Source organism: Lipotes vexillifer, unplaced genomic scaffold (genome assembly GCF_000442215.2).
Source record: "Lipotes vexillifer unplaced genomic scaffold, Lipotes_vexillifer_v1.1 scaffold1503, whole genome shotgun sequence".
Taxonomy (NCBI): Eukaryota; Metazoa; Chordata; class Mammalia; order Artiodactyla; family Lipotidae; genus Lipotes; species Lipotes vexillifer.
In genome coordinates, this window is record NW_006772915.1 from 551,985 (window position 1) to 567,548 (window position 15,564).

Genomic DNA, 15,564 nt, shown 5'->3' on the forward strand with positions numbered 1-15,564 from the left:
CTAAAAGTTGTTAATAAGGAAAGATAAGACTCAAAGGGCTGAAAGGAACTCCTGGTCAAACAAGTTCATCTAACCTCAGGGTTCTAAATGGATGTAAATACATCAGTTGGTATGGTAGATTATAGGGAGAGTTCTCTCTGTAACTGCCTTTCACCGCATGAAGGGTTAGTCTTCCATGTTGTTACCCGAGTAGAAAGCTTGCCTCGCCTTTTATGTTAATCCTTAGTGCTCTGCCAGACCCAGATTGGGATAGCTATTTGTGAAATGAATATTTAATTTGTACCTTATCCAGGCTTCTTGTTATAATTCACTTTTCTCTAATGATATGTATGCCTGGGTTCCATTTGTTTAATGCTTCCTAAACTACTTAGGACTACTCAGATGTTTACTGGTTATTGGGGAGCCGAGTAGCATAATAGAGATAAAGGTGACTTCTGCCTGGCACCAGTTGAGAATTTTAGAAATATGGTTATTAAAGGTAGATTTTTTTTTCCTCCTTTATCATTGGGTTTCTTAATCTTGGGGTGGGGTGGGCTGGTTTACTGATGGGACTGAATTAACCCTTTATCTTCTGAAACTGTACACAGCATTTATGCGTGCGTTTTGTCTCTTACATATATGTACCTTTTTCTGAAAAGAGGATCCTTAGTGTTTCCAGTGTTAAAGTGAGTTCCAAAAGAATTGCCGAATCCTAGGAAGGTCTACTCCAAAATACTGATCAGTTCTTCAATGTTAGAAACAGCTCTTTTTTGAGAAATTAAGAAACATTCAGGGAAGTTCAAAGAATAAAATTAAACTTTTCAACAAGTTAGATATAGTTAAAATCCTATTCACCCCTTTTCCCTTGTCACTTTCATGAACTTGGCGTATAAAAACCTTGGCATTTTTAAAACGCACATGGTTCATGTAATATATTTTGTGTTTAAAAAAATATGATAGTTTTGAAATTGTCATATTGATTATTTATAGATCTGATTCATCCCTAGTCTTAACTGTTGTAGTTAATTGCATAGTATGAATGTTTCACATTTTATTTTTGCATTTTCATACATGAACATTTAGGTTATTTCCTTTTTTTTATCTTATGAGCAGAGCTCTGAACATTTTTATACTTTCTATCTCCTGCACACATTTGATAATTTGTTTAGGTTATATACCCACTGATTGACTCACACGATTCATGCATATTTCTAGGGTAATATAATGCCAAATAGCTTTCCAAAGCTTCTACTGATTACTTTTTCAGTAATGGTATATGAGTACAATTTTCCCTACTTTCTCATCATACTTTAATGTTAACCAGACTTTAATTTCTGCCAAGCAGATGAATGTAAAATAATATGTGGTAAATACACTTCCCAAATTACCAGTGAGGTTTAATTACCTTTTTATATGTTTATGGGCTATTGCAGTTTGGGTTTTGTAATTGTTCATTTCCTTTGCCTAGTTTTTTATTGGATTTTTCTTTGCTATGTAATTCTTCATATGTTGTATGTATAAATCCTTTGTTGTGTGTACATTGAACTTTCTTTTCTCAGTCTTTTACTTGTTGAACCTGGTTTATAATGTAGCTTATTCTTCAGAATCATAGGACCTGAACCAGAGGTGGAGGAGATCTTAAAGATACTGTTCAGTTTATTTAAGGAGCTACATCCAGTACTTTTTTCATCAGTAAGAAACTCATGACTTAATCTTTGCCTTTCTATCCTCTTATGACACATAGAAGTGACTTGTCCTGCACCACCCTTGGAATGATTCTGGCCTTAATCTCTTGTTGGGTGGTTTAATAATCTGTTTAACTGATTATGACAGGGACAGCAACACCACTTAGAGGTTAATAGTAGTGTGAATTTCATAATTTAGGCTGTGGGGCTGGGGGATGACATACACACACTTGGGCTAGGCCTCTTAGGTAAAATGAAGAGAAGGATTAGAGGGGAATGTCTGCAAATGGCACAGAAGTGCTCCACAATGTTAGCTATTTTAATATTGATAGAACATAGTCTGGAGATAAACTTTATGGAATTCCAGTGTAGATGGCTTTGCGTTTTTACCAGATTTTGCTTTCACCAACACCACCAAAAAAAAATCCAGCTCTGCCAAGCAGTTCAGCCATTTTGTAAGTTTAGGAAAATAAACAGTACCCAGTAAGTGCTGAAATGGCAGCTCTTGGGCCGAGAACCCACAGGCTTGCTCTGTAGCGGAGTGTTGCTGTGCTGCCCTCTTGTGGTTATCTGGGAAGCGGTGATTAAAAATTAAAAATGGAACAATAGCTATTAATGCTGCTTGCTTTCAAGGTCCAGTTGTAAGAGACACTTAATCACTCCATTTTTGCCAGCTTCAGAAAGGATTTTGAAGAGATGTCAAATCCTTTTTATCAGTGAGTGAAAAGAAGTGTTAAGCTTTTTTTTAAATAAGCATTTTGCTATTGGAATTGAAAAACTCCCAATTTTTTTTTTTTTTTTGCGGAGCACAGGCTCCGGACTCGCAGGCTCAGCGGCCATGGCTCACAGGCCCAGCCGCTCCAGGGCATGTGGGATCCTCCCAGACCGGGGCAAGAACCCGTGTCCGCTGCATCGGCAGGTGGACTCTCAACCACTGTGCCACCAGGGAAGCTCAAAAAACTCCCAATTTTGACTTGTCCCTTTTATTTATTTTTGCATTGTATTTCCCTTGTGATAATTGTTCAATCAGAAATTATAAAACTTGTTTGCAACTTAGGTTTTGAGTAATTTTTAGGTAAACTTATTTTTCATGAGGATTCTATATTTATGGTGGTTAATCATTCCTGGAAATTCCATTTTTAATTGCCTTATAACTATTAATGCCATTGGAAATCAGGTAATTTTATTACTTTCGGTGAAAGCTTAGCTAACGGACTACTCACCCACTAACTTTTTTCAGTCCTGTGGACATATCCTACTCTAAATTAACATTACAAGCTACAACTTAATATTGATAGTATTTAGTATTATCATTCGTCATTAATAGTGAATCTGCATAATATTTCAGGAAATATCCTGCCCTTGGAATGAATAATTAGACTGTCAGTGCCTTAAATGTGAAGGTATTTATAGTTTTTTCCTAAATATTCTTTTTCTATTTCAACATTTAGAAACTTGTCCTCCTAGGAGAAGTATGCAAATTAATTCAGTTATGCCTTTATTAAGGCTTATTTTTAAAAATGTTTTTTCCCCCGAATATTATTTTAGGTCTCTTAAATCTGACTTGTTTCAGAAATGATGGGGAAAAAAAAAAAACACTTGGTCTCACCCTCATTCATATCTTTAGCTCATTTTGTATAGGATTGGGGATACTTAACATCCCTTGCCTTGAATTTGACTCTTTTGGTTGGATTTTTTATGAACCATTTGAAACATTAAAAAGATTAATACTTACATAACGAATGACTATGAACTCAACCACTCAGCCTCAGTCATAAAGCCCACCAATATCATTTTTTTTTTTTTCCTTTGGTCTGCGTCAGCTCTTAGTTGAGGCGTGCAGGATCTTTTTTCGTTGTGGCGCAGGCTCTTCATTGTGCGCGGGCTTCTCTTTAGTGTGGCGTGCGGATTTTCTCTCTGTAGTTGGGGCGCGTGGGCTCTGTAGTTTGCGGCACACGCTTAGTTGCCCTGTGGCATGTGGGATCTTAGTTCCCACCGACCAGGGATCGAACCCGCATCCCCTGCATTGGAAGGTGGATTCTTTACCACTGGACGACCAGGGAAGTCCCCCATCAGTATCATTTTCTGATTACATCTGCCTCCCTCAACCCCCAGAGGTAAATACAATTGTAAACTTGATGTTTATCTTTTCTTGGGTTTGACTTTCAGAGTTACTAATTTTTTTTTTTTAATTGCACCAGTAAGTAGTTCATGGAATCTACTAGGTACTCAAATAACCCATCCCACAGAGAAACCACTGTTAGCAATTTGGTGATTAAAATGTATTTATGCACATAGACATAGATGTGTTTTTTACCTGAAAGGTGTTATATGTATTTTTATGTTTCCAGAGGTCACTTTCTTACACAAACACAAATACAGAGCTGCACATGAAGGCATATATACAAAGATATTATAGTTTTATTGGTTATAGTGAACAATTTGGAAATCTAAATACTCAGAAATACAGAGATATGGAAGTGTATCATGGGTATTTTTTGCTTGTTGGTTAAGAGAACAGTTTAAAAATAACCTAAATGTTCCATTAATAAGGGGGCAGTTTAAATAAATGTAGTGTATTCATCCTATGAGGCAGCTCAAAGAGAATGAGATATTCATATACACACATATACCCTGATGTGGGAATTGGCATTGGATGTTTACATCACATTTGCAATGATTTATGTCACAGGTTAAAAGAGGGCACAGACCTGAGATGATCTAGGATGGAGACCCAAGCCATGGAGGCCAGAGCCTACACCTTTTAACTGTACTTCCTCTTTTTTCCTCTTGCCTGGTCTGACCACCTTCTGAGTGGTCACAGGTGGAGAGTAAGTGACTTAAGATGCTTTAGTCAGCTGGACTAGTCAGCTTTTCTGTGCAGAGGACCAAGGAGTCAGTAAGTATAATGAGGCCTTGTAGGTACTCAGTCGCTGTTACAGGGATGCCTGACTGGTTTTGGATGTTGTGTAACAGGGATAAGGTTTATTTTCTGAGTGTCTAAGGCTTTGAACTCTTGTGGTAAGATAGAATATGAGCTTTTTAGAGCCACACTTGAGGTGGAATTCCTGCTCCCCTCCCCGACTCCCCCACCACTTTCTAGTTTTGTCATTGACCAGGTTATTTAAAACTTCTCAATTTTTTCATCCTTCACATGGGAATAATAGTGTCTAAAAGCGTTGTTCTGGGAAATAAGCAATATGAACATATAACGTACTCAGCGTATTGCCTGGCACCTGTTAGATGATCAGGCAATTAATAAATGGTCTTCCCCTTCTGCTCCCCTTCCCAAGGTAGACGCCCTCCCCCTCCATTTATTCTCATTGCTTTCTCATCTTAACTAAAGTCCCCTCAACTGCATTGTGCTTGCTGTGGATCACACTGGACATTCCCAGTGTACTCTCCTGTTCATTCTGTGGACATGTTTGTCAAGTGATAGTGCCTCATTTCTAGTTTGGAAGGGAGTGGTGGTAAATAACAAAAATACAAAGCCTCTCTGTGTTTTTTTTTTTTTTGAGCCTTTCTGGCTTCGTGCCTTGTGTCTTTTATCTCCTGGTTGCTAAACTCGGGGTCCTTTCTGCTGATGTTACTCTAGGTTGTGGGTTGCTGCTTGCCTCCTCTGCTCTGCCTCTCCTAAATGAAAAGATAGTTTTTTAAGCAGAAGAGCTGAGTGAGCTGTATACTTTTTTCCTGTAGAGTCCATCAATTTTAGATCTTTTCGCTTTAGAGTATCCTCATTCCTACCAGCATGCCCATGAATTACTTTTTAACTGTTGGAGAACAGGGGGTGGTATATTGCCTTCAGTCTTCCCCGGGCCGTGTGTGTGTGTGTGTGTGTGTGTGTGTGTGTGTGTGTGTGTGTGTGTGTGTGTGTGTGTGTGTGTGTGTGTGTGTCTTTTTTTTTTTCTTTTAATTTATTTTTGGCTGTGTTGGGTCTTTCTTGCTGCACCGGGGCTTTCTCTAGTTGCAGCGAGCAGGGGTTACTCTGTTGCGGTGTGCAGGCTTCTCATTGCAGTGGCTTCTCTTGTTGCAGAGCACGGGCTCTAGGTGCACGGGCTTCAGTAGTTGTGGCACGTGGGCTCAGTAGTTGCGGCTCATGGGCTCTGGAGCACAAGCTCAGTAGTAGGGGCGCACGGGCTTAGTTCCTCTGTGGCACGTGGGATCTTCCCGGACCAGGGCTTGAACCTGTGTCCCCTGCATTGCAGGGTGTGTGTGTGTGTGTGTGTGTGTGTGTGTGTGTGTGTGTGTGTGTGTGTGTGTGTGTGTCTTCTGCTTTCATCTACCTACTTACCTTTGCTCTTTCCTGGGAGGGGTTTGGAATGAGGAAGGGGTGGGGGTGTGTGGAAGCCAATGGCAGTCTTCATTGGGTTAGGCTCTTTGTTTATTCTTTTCTCTTAAGTCTACCAGGTCTGGGACTCAACTGCAGGAGATTTCAAGGCAGGAGTTTTGGTTTGGGGTTCATGTGTATGTTTTAATTTGCACCTATTTTTGAGAACCACTGATTGGATAATTGCAACCAGATTGCATTTTTATTCTTTGGGTGACTCTGCCTTGGTTTTGTTTTGTTCTGTGTTGGTTGCTTTTTTGTTTGTTCGTTCGTTCGTTTCATTTTGGTTTGGTTTTGTCTTTGTCTTAAGGAGGGAGGGACTGATGATGAACAAATAAGACTTAGTGGATTCAGGCAGATGGACCTGGTTTCAAATCCTACCTGTGTCATCTTGGGAGAGTTATTTAACTACTTCTGAGCTTCAGTTTTTCCTCATCTGAATGAAGGACAAAATAATATCCCCCTTTTAATTTTTTTTAAAAAAAGCTAATCTATATAAGTTAGGTGGCATATGGCATCATGTACATACTCAGGAAATGGTAGCTATTAGGGATGTTGAGAATGGGACTAATGACATTGTTTGCAAATAAGACTATAAAAGTAATTAGAAAATTTTGATCTTGTATTACCAAATTACTATCTGCTGTCATATTAACACTAGGATTTTTATTTTAAAACAGATTTATGTGGCAGTTCTTAAATACTTATTTTATTTTATTTTTTTTTAATTAAGTCATTCAGCATCTGAAGAAGCTTCGGGTTCAGACTCAGGCAGCCAGTCGGAGAGTGAGCAGGGCAGCGATCCAGGAAGTGGACATGGCAGCGAGTCAAACAGTAGTTCTGAATCTTCGGAGAGTCAGTCAGAATCTGAAAGTGAATCGGGAGGTTCCAAATCCCAGCCAGTTCTTCCAGAAGCCAAAGAGAAGCCAGCCTCTAAGAAGGAACGGATAGCTGATGTGAAGAAGGTATCGGCTTTGCTGTACAGTACAAACGTGCTGTCAGCTAGGACCAGCTAGCAGACCTTTGTTTCCCACGGAAAACTCCTTAGTGTATCTTGATAATGAAAACTCATCTACAGCCACCTTTTCTAATAATATACTGTCTGTGGGTCTAAATGGGGAATGCTTTCTGCTCTACTCGTTAGACACAGGGCTATAAGGAAAATAATTACATAAACCATCAAATTATAGGGCAGAAAGACCAATTATTGTTGTTTTGGTTTTTAACATTTAAAAAAGGTGGTTAAAATACATATTTTTTAATAACAGCACTGAATTATACCAGAGAAAGTCATTCACAGATGATTGTGGAATGCAGTTGTAGTGTGATGGATAATCCCAGTTCAAGAATAAGGGTAGTTTTTCTTCTATTGAAGAATGGAGGGAGAAATACTCCTCACAGAAAAGAAATTATCTGTACCTAGGCAATGTAGGTATTCTTTGCTTAACGAGAATCTTCCAGCAGAGAATGCAAAAAGGCAAAAATTGAGTTGCATAGCATTTTTTCATTGATGGCCAAACTTTGGGATGCGTCCCTTTTGGGGAAGAATTAATGACTTGGTCTAGTTAGTCATGAGAAATGCAGCTGATGTTTTAAAATTCCCTTTTGAGAGAATTAAGTTAGAATCACTGAAAATATAAAAAAGATTGCTTTTAGAAATTTAGAAGTAAAATGTCTTAAAGAAACTAAAAGCTTTATGCTAAATCAGTTTTTCTTCTAAAATAGCACACAAAGATTTTTGTAGCGATACAAACAATTTAAAGTTACCTGAAAGTTTTACAAAATAGCTTCAACAATCCTGAAATTAAAAAACAAAAACTGCTTTTATCTCTTGAAACAGAATTGGGATTAACTGTGTTATTTCATTTCTTCTATTCCCAGCGTAGTCATTGCTTAATGGTAAGTGACGCTTAAGAGCTGGTGGGAGGTTGGGGAATGCTGATAGTAGTGTTAGGGATAGGAAAATGAGAGCTGTCCTTGCTAATTAACTCATCACCAGAGAAGTGACCTTCCAACACTCAAGTGTTGTGCTTGTTGCCTGCTCAGTGTGTGGGGACCTTTCACAAGAAGACATTTCAGGTGGTGACCTATTTCAGAAAGACCCTGAATGTCGAAGTACCACTTAGAGATCTTCTCTGAGTGTCATTCAGCTCAGAAATTTACCTGCAGAAGGTCTTGCTTGGCCATCTTTTAACTTTCTTCTGTACAGGGGAGAGTTCTTTACTTGCAGAGAGTAAAAGAAGCCATAGAAAACACGACTTGCGTCAGGTGTTTAAAATTTTACTGAAATCATGATGCTCACTGTCTGGAATTCACAGTTTAACTGTAAGACCATATACATATATATATATATGAAACTCCGTTTAAAGAGATAAAGTGGAATAAGACTGAATTTTAAGATATAAGTATAAGTACAGCTTTAGGCAGAAATATTAAAGTTAAGGTGATAAGTTCCAAAAAGTTAATAAATACATGGATGAATGTACTAGCCAGTTAGAATGATTGGATTGTGACTTTAATAATAATTATTCTAAAATGAGCTTCTAAAGAAAGCTCTTTGTTTTCTGTACACACTTCCCTTTCACATGGTAGCTTTTTATTGAATAGTTGAATTAGATATCATTAGCCCTCAAAAGGACAAACAGGAACACAAGGTGATTTTAGGATGTATGTATTACAGTATATACTGTGATAAAGTCCCAACAGGTGAGCCAGAATGCCTGTCTTTTTAAATGGTAAAACTAATTGATGTAGTGCCATTTAAAGCATTGAGCCACCCAGTTAATAAAAGCTCTATAAATACCAGTGCTGAGTCATTTCATAGCTCTAGGAGAGGTCCAAAAAAGGATGGGGGAGGGGTTGGCAGGCAGCGCTAGAGCAAAGCTCTTTGCTGCCTTCCTTTCTCTGCCCCGTTTGTTCAGTGTTTGGCATGTGCTGCCTCTTTTGCCTAGATTTCCTTCTGCTTGGTTATTACTGACTCCTGGTTGGACCTTTTGTCCTCCAACTCATATTATTCTAAGGTTGTTAAGGATTTTCTACTTTTATAAACTGAATTTATAAACTGAGGATGCTGGATTACATGATTATATGGCTTCTAGTTCTAAAATGCCTCTTCCTAGAACATCATGCTTGTTACCTTTGGAGGCCTTGTTTTTCTTCAGCTTACTTGGCTTTTTTTTTTTTTTTTTTTTTTTTCTTGCGTTATGCGGGCCTCTCACTGTTGTGGCCTCTCCCATTTGCGGAGCACAGGCTCCAGACGCGCCGGCTCAGCGGCCATGGCTCACGGGCCCAGCCGCTCCGCGGCATGTGGGATCCTCCCGAAACGGGGCACGAACCCGCGTCTCCTGCATCGGCAGGCGGACTCTCAAGCACTGCGCCACCAGGGAAGCCCTTGGCTTTTTTTTTCTTTTTTAAAGGCACTGTTGATTATGTCCTTCCTTGGCTTAGTGACATTATGTGTTTTTCGATCGTCTTTCATCATTTTTGTCTTTTTGGGGGTCCACTTTCCACACATTTCATGATGAGCCTCAACCTGTGGCTTCTCTTGCTTCACTCCAGATATTTTCATGACATTAGCTGTCACCCGTGTTTCGATGACAAACCCACATTTCTCATCGTGGCTTTTTCAAGCCTCTCTTCTATGTGTTTACCTCCTGTTGAGCATCTTCACTTCATTGTTCCACAATCTGTTTAAATTCATTTTGCCTATAGGTGATTGATTTCATTAAAAGAACACACAGCATACCTGTTAATAGTTATCTGTGGGAAGGAGAGTGAGGCTAGGGGTTAGGCTAATTGTTAGAGGTGGAAGAAGGGAGGCCTTTTATAATTTTTTATATTTATTGATTTGAGTCTTTTAATAAAATGGTGTCAGTATATTGTGAAAAAAATGTTCTCTTCAACTGATTCCTCTTTAAGCTTTGTTTGATCACTAGTGAGGATTGTTACTAAAAATCAGGTCTTAAAGGCAAAGGGTTACTACTCTTAGAGAATAAAATGAAGTGTGCTACAGCAAGGGTGCCACTGGGTCTCATTCTGAGAACTTCTAGCTAAACGTTAGAGATACCGAATTTGCCTGTATCTGGCATGTTACGCATCCTGAGGAATTAAAAAACATATGCAAATGCACTGATTCTTATTTAATGAGAGTTGGTGGTGGGGCCCTGCTGATTTTTTTGAGTTTCTCAGAGGAGTCTTTTGCAGTCAGAGCTGAAACTGAAAGCATTAGGGACTTAAAATTCATCAGTAAATATTTTGTCTTTAGTGGAAGCAGTTGTTCTCTTATGTTGCCACATTATTCAACTGTAAGTTTATATTTTAACAATGGGTAAGCAGTGTGACCTCTAGTTTAATGCCATTTAGTAATGAAGAGGCATCGTTAACAACTTTAATGAGTTCTCGGATAATATGCCTTATTCTTTTTAAAGATGGTCCTTCACTGTCTCATAAACAAAGCTAACAAAACAACCCTTTTGATATATAACCAAATAACTAATTGAATTCTCTTAAATTGAAATACATGTTCCAGTAATGTAAATAGTAAATGGGGGTCAAGAAGAAACGATTCACGCGTGGTCTATTAATTTTACAGATGTGGGAAGAATATCCTGATGTTTATGGGGTTAGGCGGTCAAACCGAAGCAGACAAGAACCATCACGATTTAATATTAAGGAGGAGGTAAGAAAAAAAAATGTTTCAAGGTGATACATTCAGACTCCTTAATTATCTTATCCTTTTTGACTCTGATATGTATTACCATTAACGAGACTGAACTTCAGGCATGGGAGTTAAGTGACTCGAAAGTGAGCTTTCTCAATCTAATACAGAAGAAAAGCCACATGTGGCTTTTAAAAAAATAAAATTACCTGAAAGATCATGTCTTGTGATGCTCTAGTAGAGAGGCAGAGTATTATATAGAACTGGCCTCAAATTCTTTTTTTTTTTTAATGTTTCTCATAGTGCAGTTGATTATAGCAAGAAGTTTACTTTTTAAAATATCTAGTTTCTAAATCTTCTAGATTTTGTTACCTGGGTAACTAAGCAAGTGTAACAATGGAAGTAGTTTCAGATTTACTGCTGAGAAAGGAAGGAGAGTTTGCTTAAGTATTTTATTTTACCTAAATGGTTTAAATTTGGTTTCCTAGTTCATTTTTAATGTGCAGTATAAAATGTTTAACACATATTTACTCTCTGATCAAATTGTCAGAGATTGAATAGATTGATGGTTTTTAAAATTAGTGTTATGTACTGGGTTCTGTTGTTTCTATAGAATCAGACCTTTTCTCAGTTTGTGTGATGTTTTTATGGAAATCCTCTTAAGTTTTACCTCTACGTTAGGTTTATAGACTGCATTCTGAAGGACACGTTCTTTGGTCTCTCAGTGAAATGTCCCCTCTCTGCATTCTTAGGAGAACTTTGCTATTCTTAAATATATAATATCTTTCTGATGAAAGTTAAATATTAGTAGCCAAAGGTTAGTGAGTTTGGGGTAGTAAATACACTTAAAAAATTTAATTGACTGTAACACCTGCATTGCATTTATGGTGTTTTATTTTCAGTGACCTTTGAGCCGGTTTACCTTAGCTACCTTTCTTTTTTCCATGTTTGTTATAACCAGCCGCATCTTTTCTCTTTTGTGTATAGATTAACACATTCTCTGTAGGGCACAAGACTAACAGCAACGGGAGTAGTTTGCCAGTTTGCTTAACTTGGGGGAAAAAAGAGTTGTTCAAATGTCTGTGACTGTAAACTTACTTGGCCTTGTGCTTTTAGCAGAGGGCTGCTGGCTCATGACTGAACATGCTCTTTAATGGGTCTGAAATGAAACAGGTCCGTAGTTACCGCCTTTAATGGCACACTAAATGTGTGGCATTTTTGTGTGACAGTCTATATCTGCAGCATCCAGTTTGGTCTCCATTAGACATGTGTCTTTTAAAATGTGTGTTAATTAAATTTAGGTAAAATGAAAAATCCATTCCTTAGTCACACCAGTCACATTTCAGGGGCTCAGTCACATGTGGCTGCTGGCTGCTCTGTGGGCCACTGCAGATACAGGACATGTCCATCATCACAGAAAATTTTATTGGACTGTGTTCTTTCAGAAGTCAGGCTGAAAGAAATATTTCCTGGCGTTTGTGTTCTTTCAGAAGTCAAGCTGAAAGAAATATTTCCTGGCGTTAGAAGTAACTCAGCAGTAACAAATTAATTTTCAAAGCAAAAGAAAAGTGAGCACCACCAATCAGATGCTTAGGTTTCTTTCTGTCTAAAAACTCATATTGAATATATTGAGTAGATTGTTGAACCAGGGGGTAGTGTTATCCCTAAGAACTGTGAATTAAAGTCTGTAATCATTTTTTCCCCCTCACACACTGAAGGCAAGTAGCGGGTCTGAGAGTGGGAGCCCAAAAAGAAGAGGCCAGAGGCAGCTGAAAAAACAGTAAGTCTTTCATGGGGGAAATTACTTAATTTGGTAGTTTGGAACATGTGAGCATTTCTGGGACTGCCTTCACTGTGTCTGTAGCGCACCCCAGGGCCCAGAGTCCGCTTCTGTCTCTTGCCATCTTGGATTCCTGTTCATCTGAATCTGCTGCAGCAGCAGTGGGATTTGAAGCCCAGGATTCTTAGTTTTTCACATGTAGGTGTTAGGCTACTTTTTGGGGCAAACCCCAGCTATTCCATCTGATTTGCCCAGTTAGCCCAATTATTTTTTTTCTTAAAAATGTGCACAAATATCAAACATATAGGCATTTGGTATTCTATTGTAGATAAACAAGGAACACATTTAGATTGGCTGTTTTTCTTTTTCATTTGTTCTTTGTGTTGGCATGGCAAAGTTATATTGGTTGGACACCCATTTTAGTATGAAATTTCACATTGTCGTTTCCATGTAGTTTTACTATTGCAGTTCGTAAGCCAGAAAATTTTAATTCATGGGCTTAATATGAAATCCCTTTATGATATAGATTATATATATGTTATTTTAAAACTTAAAAAATTCTACTTGTAAAAAAAATTTGACTTTTTTTGGGGGGGAGAAATAATTAAAAAAACCTTTTTTGGGGGGATGTGGGGATCCCTTTGACAAACTGAATTCTACAGCCTGTCTTCTCAGAAGAATACTCAAAACTCTGCACACAAATTCAGGGGGTTCTCATGGTAAACGATTGTCCTTGGCTCCCACTGAGAGCCCCAGTTATATATTCTCTGTTTTAAAGTATTAGTGATCCTTAATTTAAGTGTTTGGCCTAAAGCAAAGTAATGTGAGTTTTTAAAAAAATCCATTTCCTCCTCTCCAAAATAGAGTAATACTTATTCTGCTGACCTAACAGGGTTATTAGAAACTATGCTAAGAAAAGTCAAGTAGTATTTAATATTGCCCTGCCCACAGGGCATACGATTTTCATTTGTGTTTTAAATATTTCGTTAGAGTTGGAGAAATGATAACTGTAGGCAAGCCTGTACTTCTTGGCAGCTCAGAAGGCTCTTGTTCCCCAGTCCCAGGGCCTGCTCGGGAGACTCTGTTCTCAGCTTCCCAGGCTAATGGCCTTTTGGGGGCTTTTGGGAAGTCATGCATGTGCTTTTTCCTCCACCATCTGGCTACATTCTGCTGGTCTCTTGGCTGGAATCTAAATGGGCTGTACTTGAAAACGTGAACTCCTCGTTTTTTTTCTTTCCTTTTTTTGGCCGTGCTGCATTAATTCCCCAACCAGGGATCGAACCCGTGTCCCCTGCAGTGGAAGCGTGGAGTCTTACCTACTGGACCGCTGGGAAGTCCCTGAACTCCTCATTTTAACGGCTTTATCTGGGTGTGGAGAAGCCTTCCATTTTTTCAGTCCCTGTGTAACACATCGGACTTACTCTTTTGACTGGCTTCTATATTTATTTTCCCTCTCCTATCAATCCTGAGAGCTCTCCAAAGCTGGCAACTCTCAGTGGCCTTCATGGACCATTCTTTCCCTTGAGTAGAACCTTTTCATTCCTTGTGGGGGGTTTGTGTCTTCTGTGATGCTGCTTTTCTACCCCTGGGCGCTTCCATAGGAACTTAGCATAAGCTGAGGTTCTCCTCATGCTTGTTTATTTGGGCCCTGGGCTGGCCTCACTTCTTGTCATCCTCTGGGCAGCTGGAGAGTACTAGGGCTTATGGGGACCTCTTTCCTTCTAACATTATTTAGAGGAGGTCCTACAACTGCTAAGGCTCAGGTTGCAAGGCATAGCACTACAGGGGCCTCTCTGATCTGAGCAAGGGTAACAGAACCCAGTGTGTGTGCACATGAATTTCAGAATTGAGAGACTCACTCAAAGGGAGTGGAAATTTGGAAATATTAGCACAGGGAAGTGTTTTTCTGAAACCCTGCCCTGCAGATTGTATCACAGGTTTTAAAGTTTTTAAAAGGAGCCGTTTTTAAACTTTGTTTTGGAATTAATTTCAAACTGTAGAAAAATTGTAAGAATAAGAGTAGTACAAAGAATGCCTGTGTACTTTACTGAGATTTACCGTTGGTTACCATTTTTGCCCCATTTGCTTTATCGTTGTGGGTGCTCTCCTTATATATTGCACGTGTGTTTCAGACTAAGATTGATACGTCAAGGTCTTTCACCCCCGACTACTAAGTGTGTATTTCCTAAGAGTAAGGATGTTTTCTTTCATAAGCACAGTACAGTTTTAAGGTAAATAGATTTAACATTGCTACAACCCCTTTGTCTAATTTATATTCCCATTTTGTCAGTCAACCCAATAATGTCTTTCATAATATTTTTCCACCCCCAGGACAGGATCCAATCTAGGGTTAAATATGTGTTAGTTGTCAGGTTTCATTAATCTAGAGCACTTTCACAGATTTTCTTTGCTTTTATGACATTGACACTTCTGAAGGTACAGTCTTGGAAGGGAGTTAACTCTCCTTGAGTCATGTGAATTAGCATTTTAAAAGCTTAGAAGAGGAAAACATTTTTTGAATTAGTTGGCAGTGTTGAAAATTGAGGGATGGTATGTAAGAATCTAGATTTCTAGTTTTTGAGAAAAGCTGTCAGTGCTGCCCCATATAGCACTGGTCCTTGTAACCTTTGGAGAGGCAGTGAGTTCTCCATTTGACCCCATTTACGGTCCTTACCTGGCCCCAGTGGGTATTTGAGATTGTAACCCCTGACTTAAAGTCATACAAACAAAATTTTGAGTTTTGCTTCACCCACTCATGCTGTTTTGATCATTGAACCCTTTTTTATGTAGTCGCTATTCATGTTATCCTAATTTGTGAAATGTTGTATGGGATTTCTCCTGACTCGTTACGGTCCCAGTAATGCTTAACCCCACTGTACAGTGGTTCCCAAGCCCTCTCTCCCAACTGGAATTTAAAAAAGTATTTCAGCTGTAATCATTTGAAGTTATTCTCCTGGGATTATAGTTATTTCTCCCTTTCCACTGCTTTGAATTGAAAGTCTGTCACAGTCCTGTGACAGTGGAAGAGAATCCTCGTTAGCCCCAGATTTCCCCTCTTCACTGGGACTTGGTACTGAAAGGCATTCTCTACGGGAAAATCTACTGAAAATCAGTGAAGTTAAAGCAACTCTTTTCC

General features: G+C 38.8%; 1 protein-coding gene across 1 annotated transcript in view; it reads left to right on the forward strand.

Annotated features, from left to right (window-relative positions):
* Positions 1-15,564, forward strand: part of CHD2 (chromodomain helicase DNA binding protein 2) — a 123,389-nt gene that overhangs the window by 11,839 nt on the left and 95,986 nt on the right. Inside the window, exons 3-5 of the mRNA XM_007447938.1 lie at positions 6,725-6,956; positions 10,583-10,669; positions 12,367-12,428. Coding sequence (XP_007448000.1) covers positions 6,725-6,956; positions 10,583-10,669; positions 12,367-12,428 — 381 coding nt within the window. The remainder of the gene's footprint in view (positions 1-6,724; positions 6,957-10,582; positions 10,670-12,366; positions 12,429-15,564) is intronic.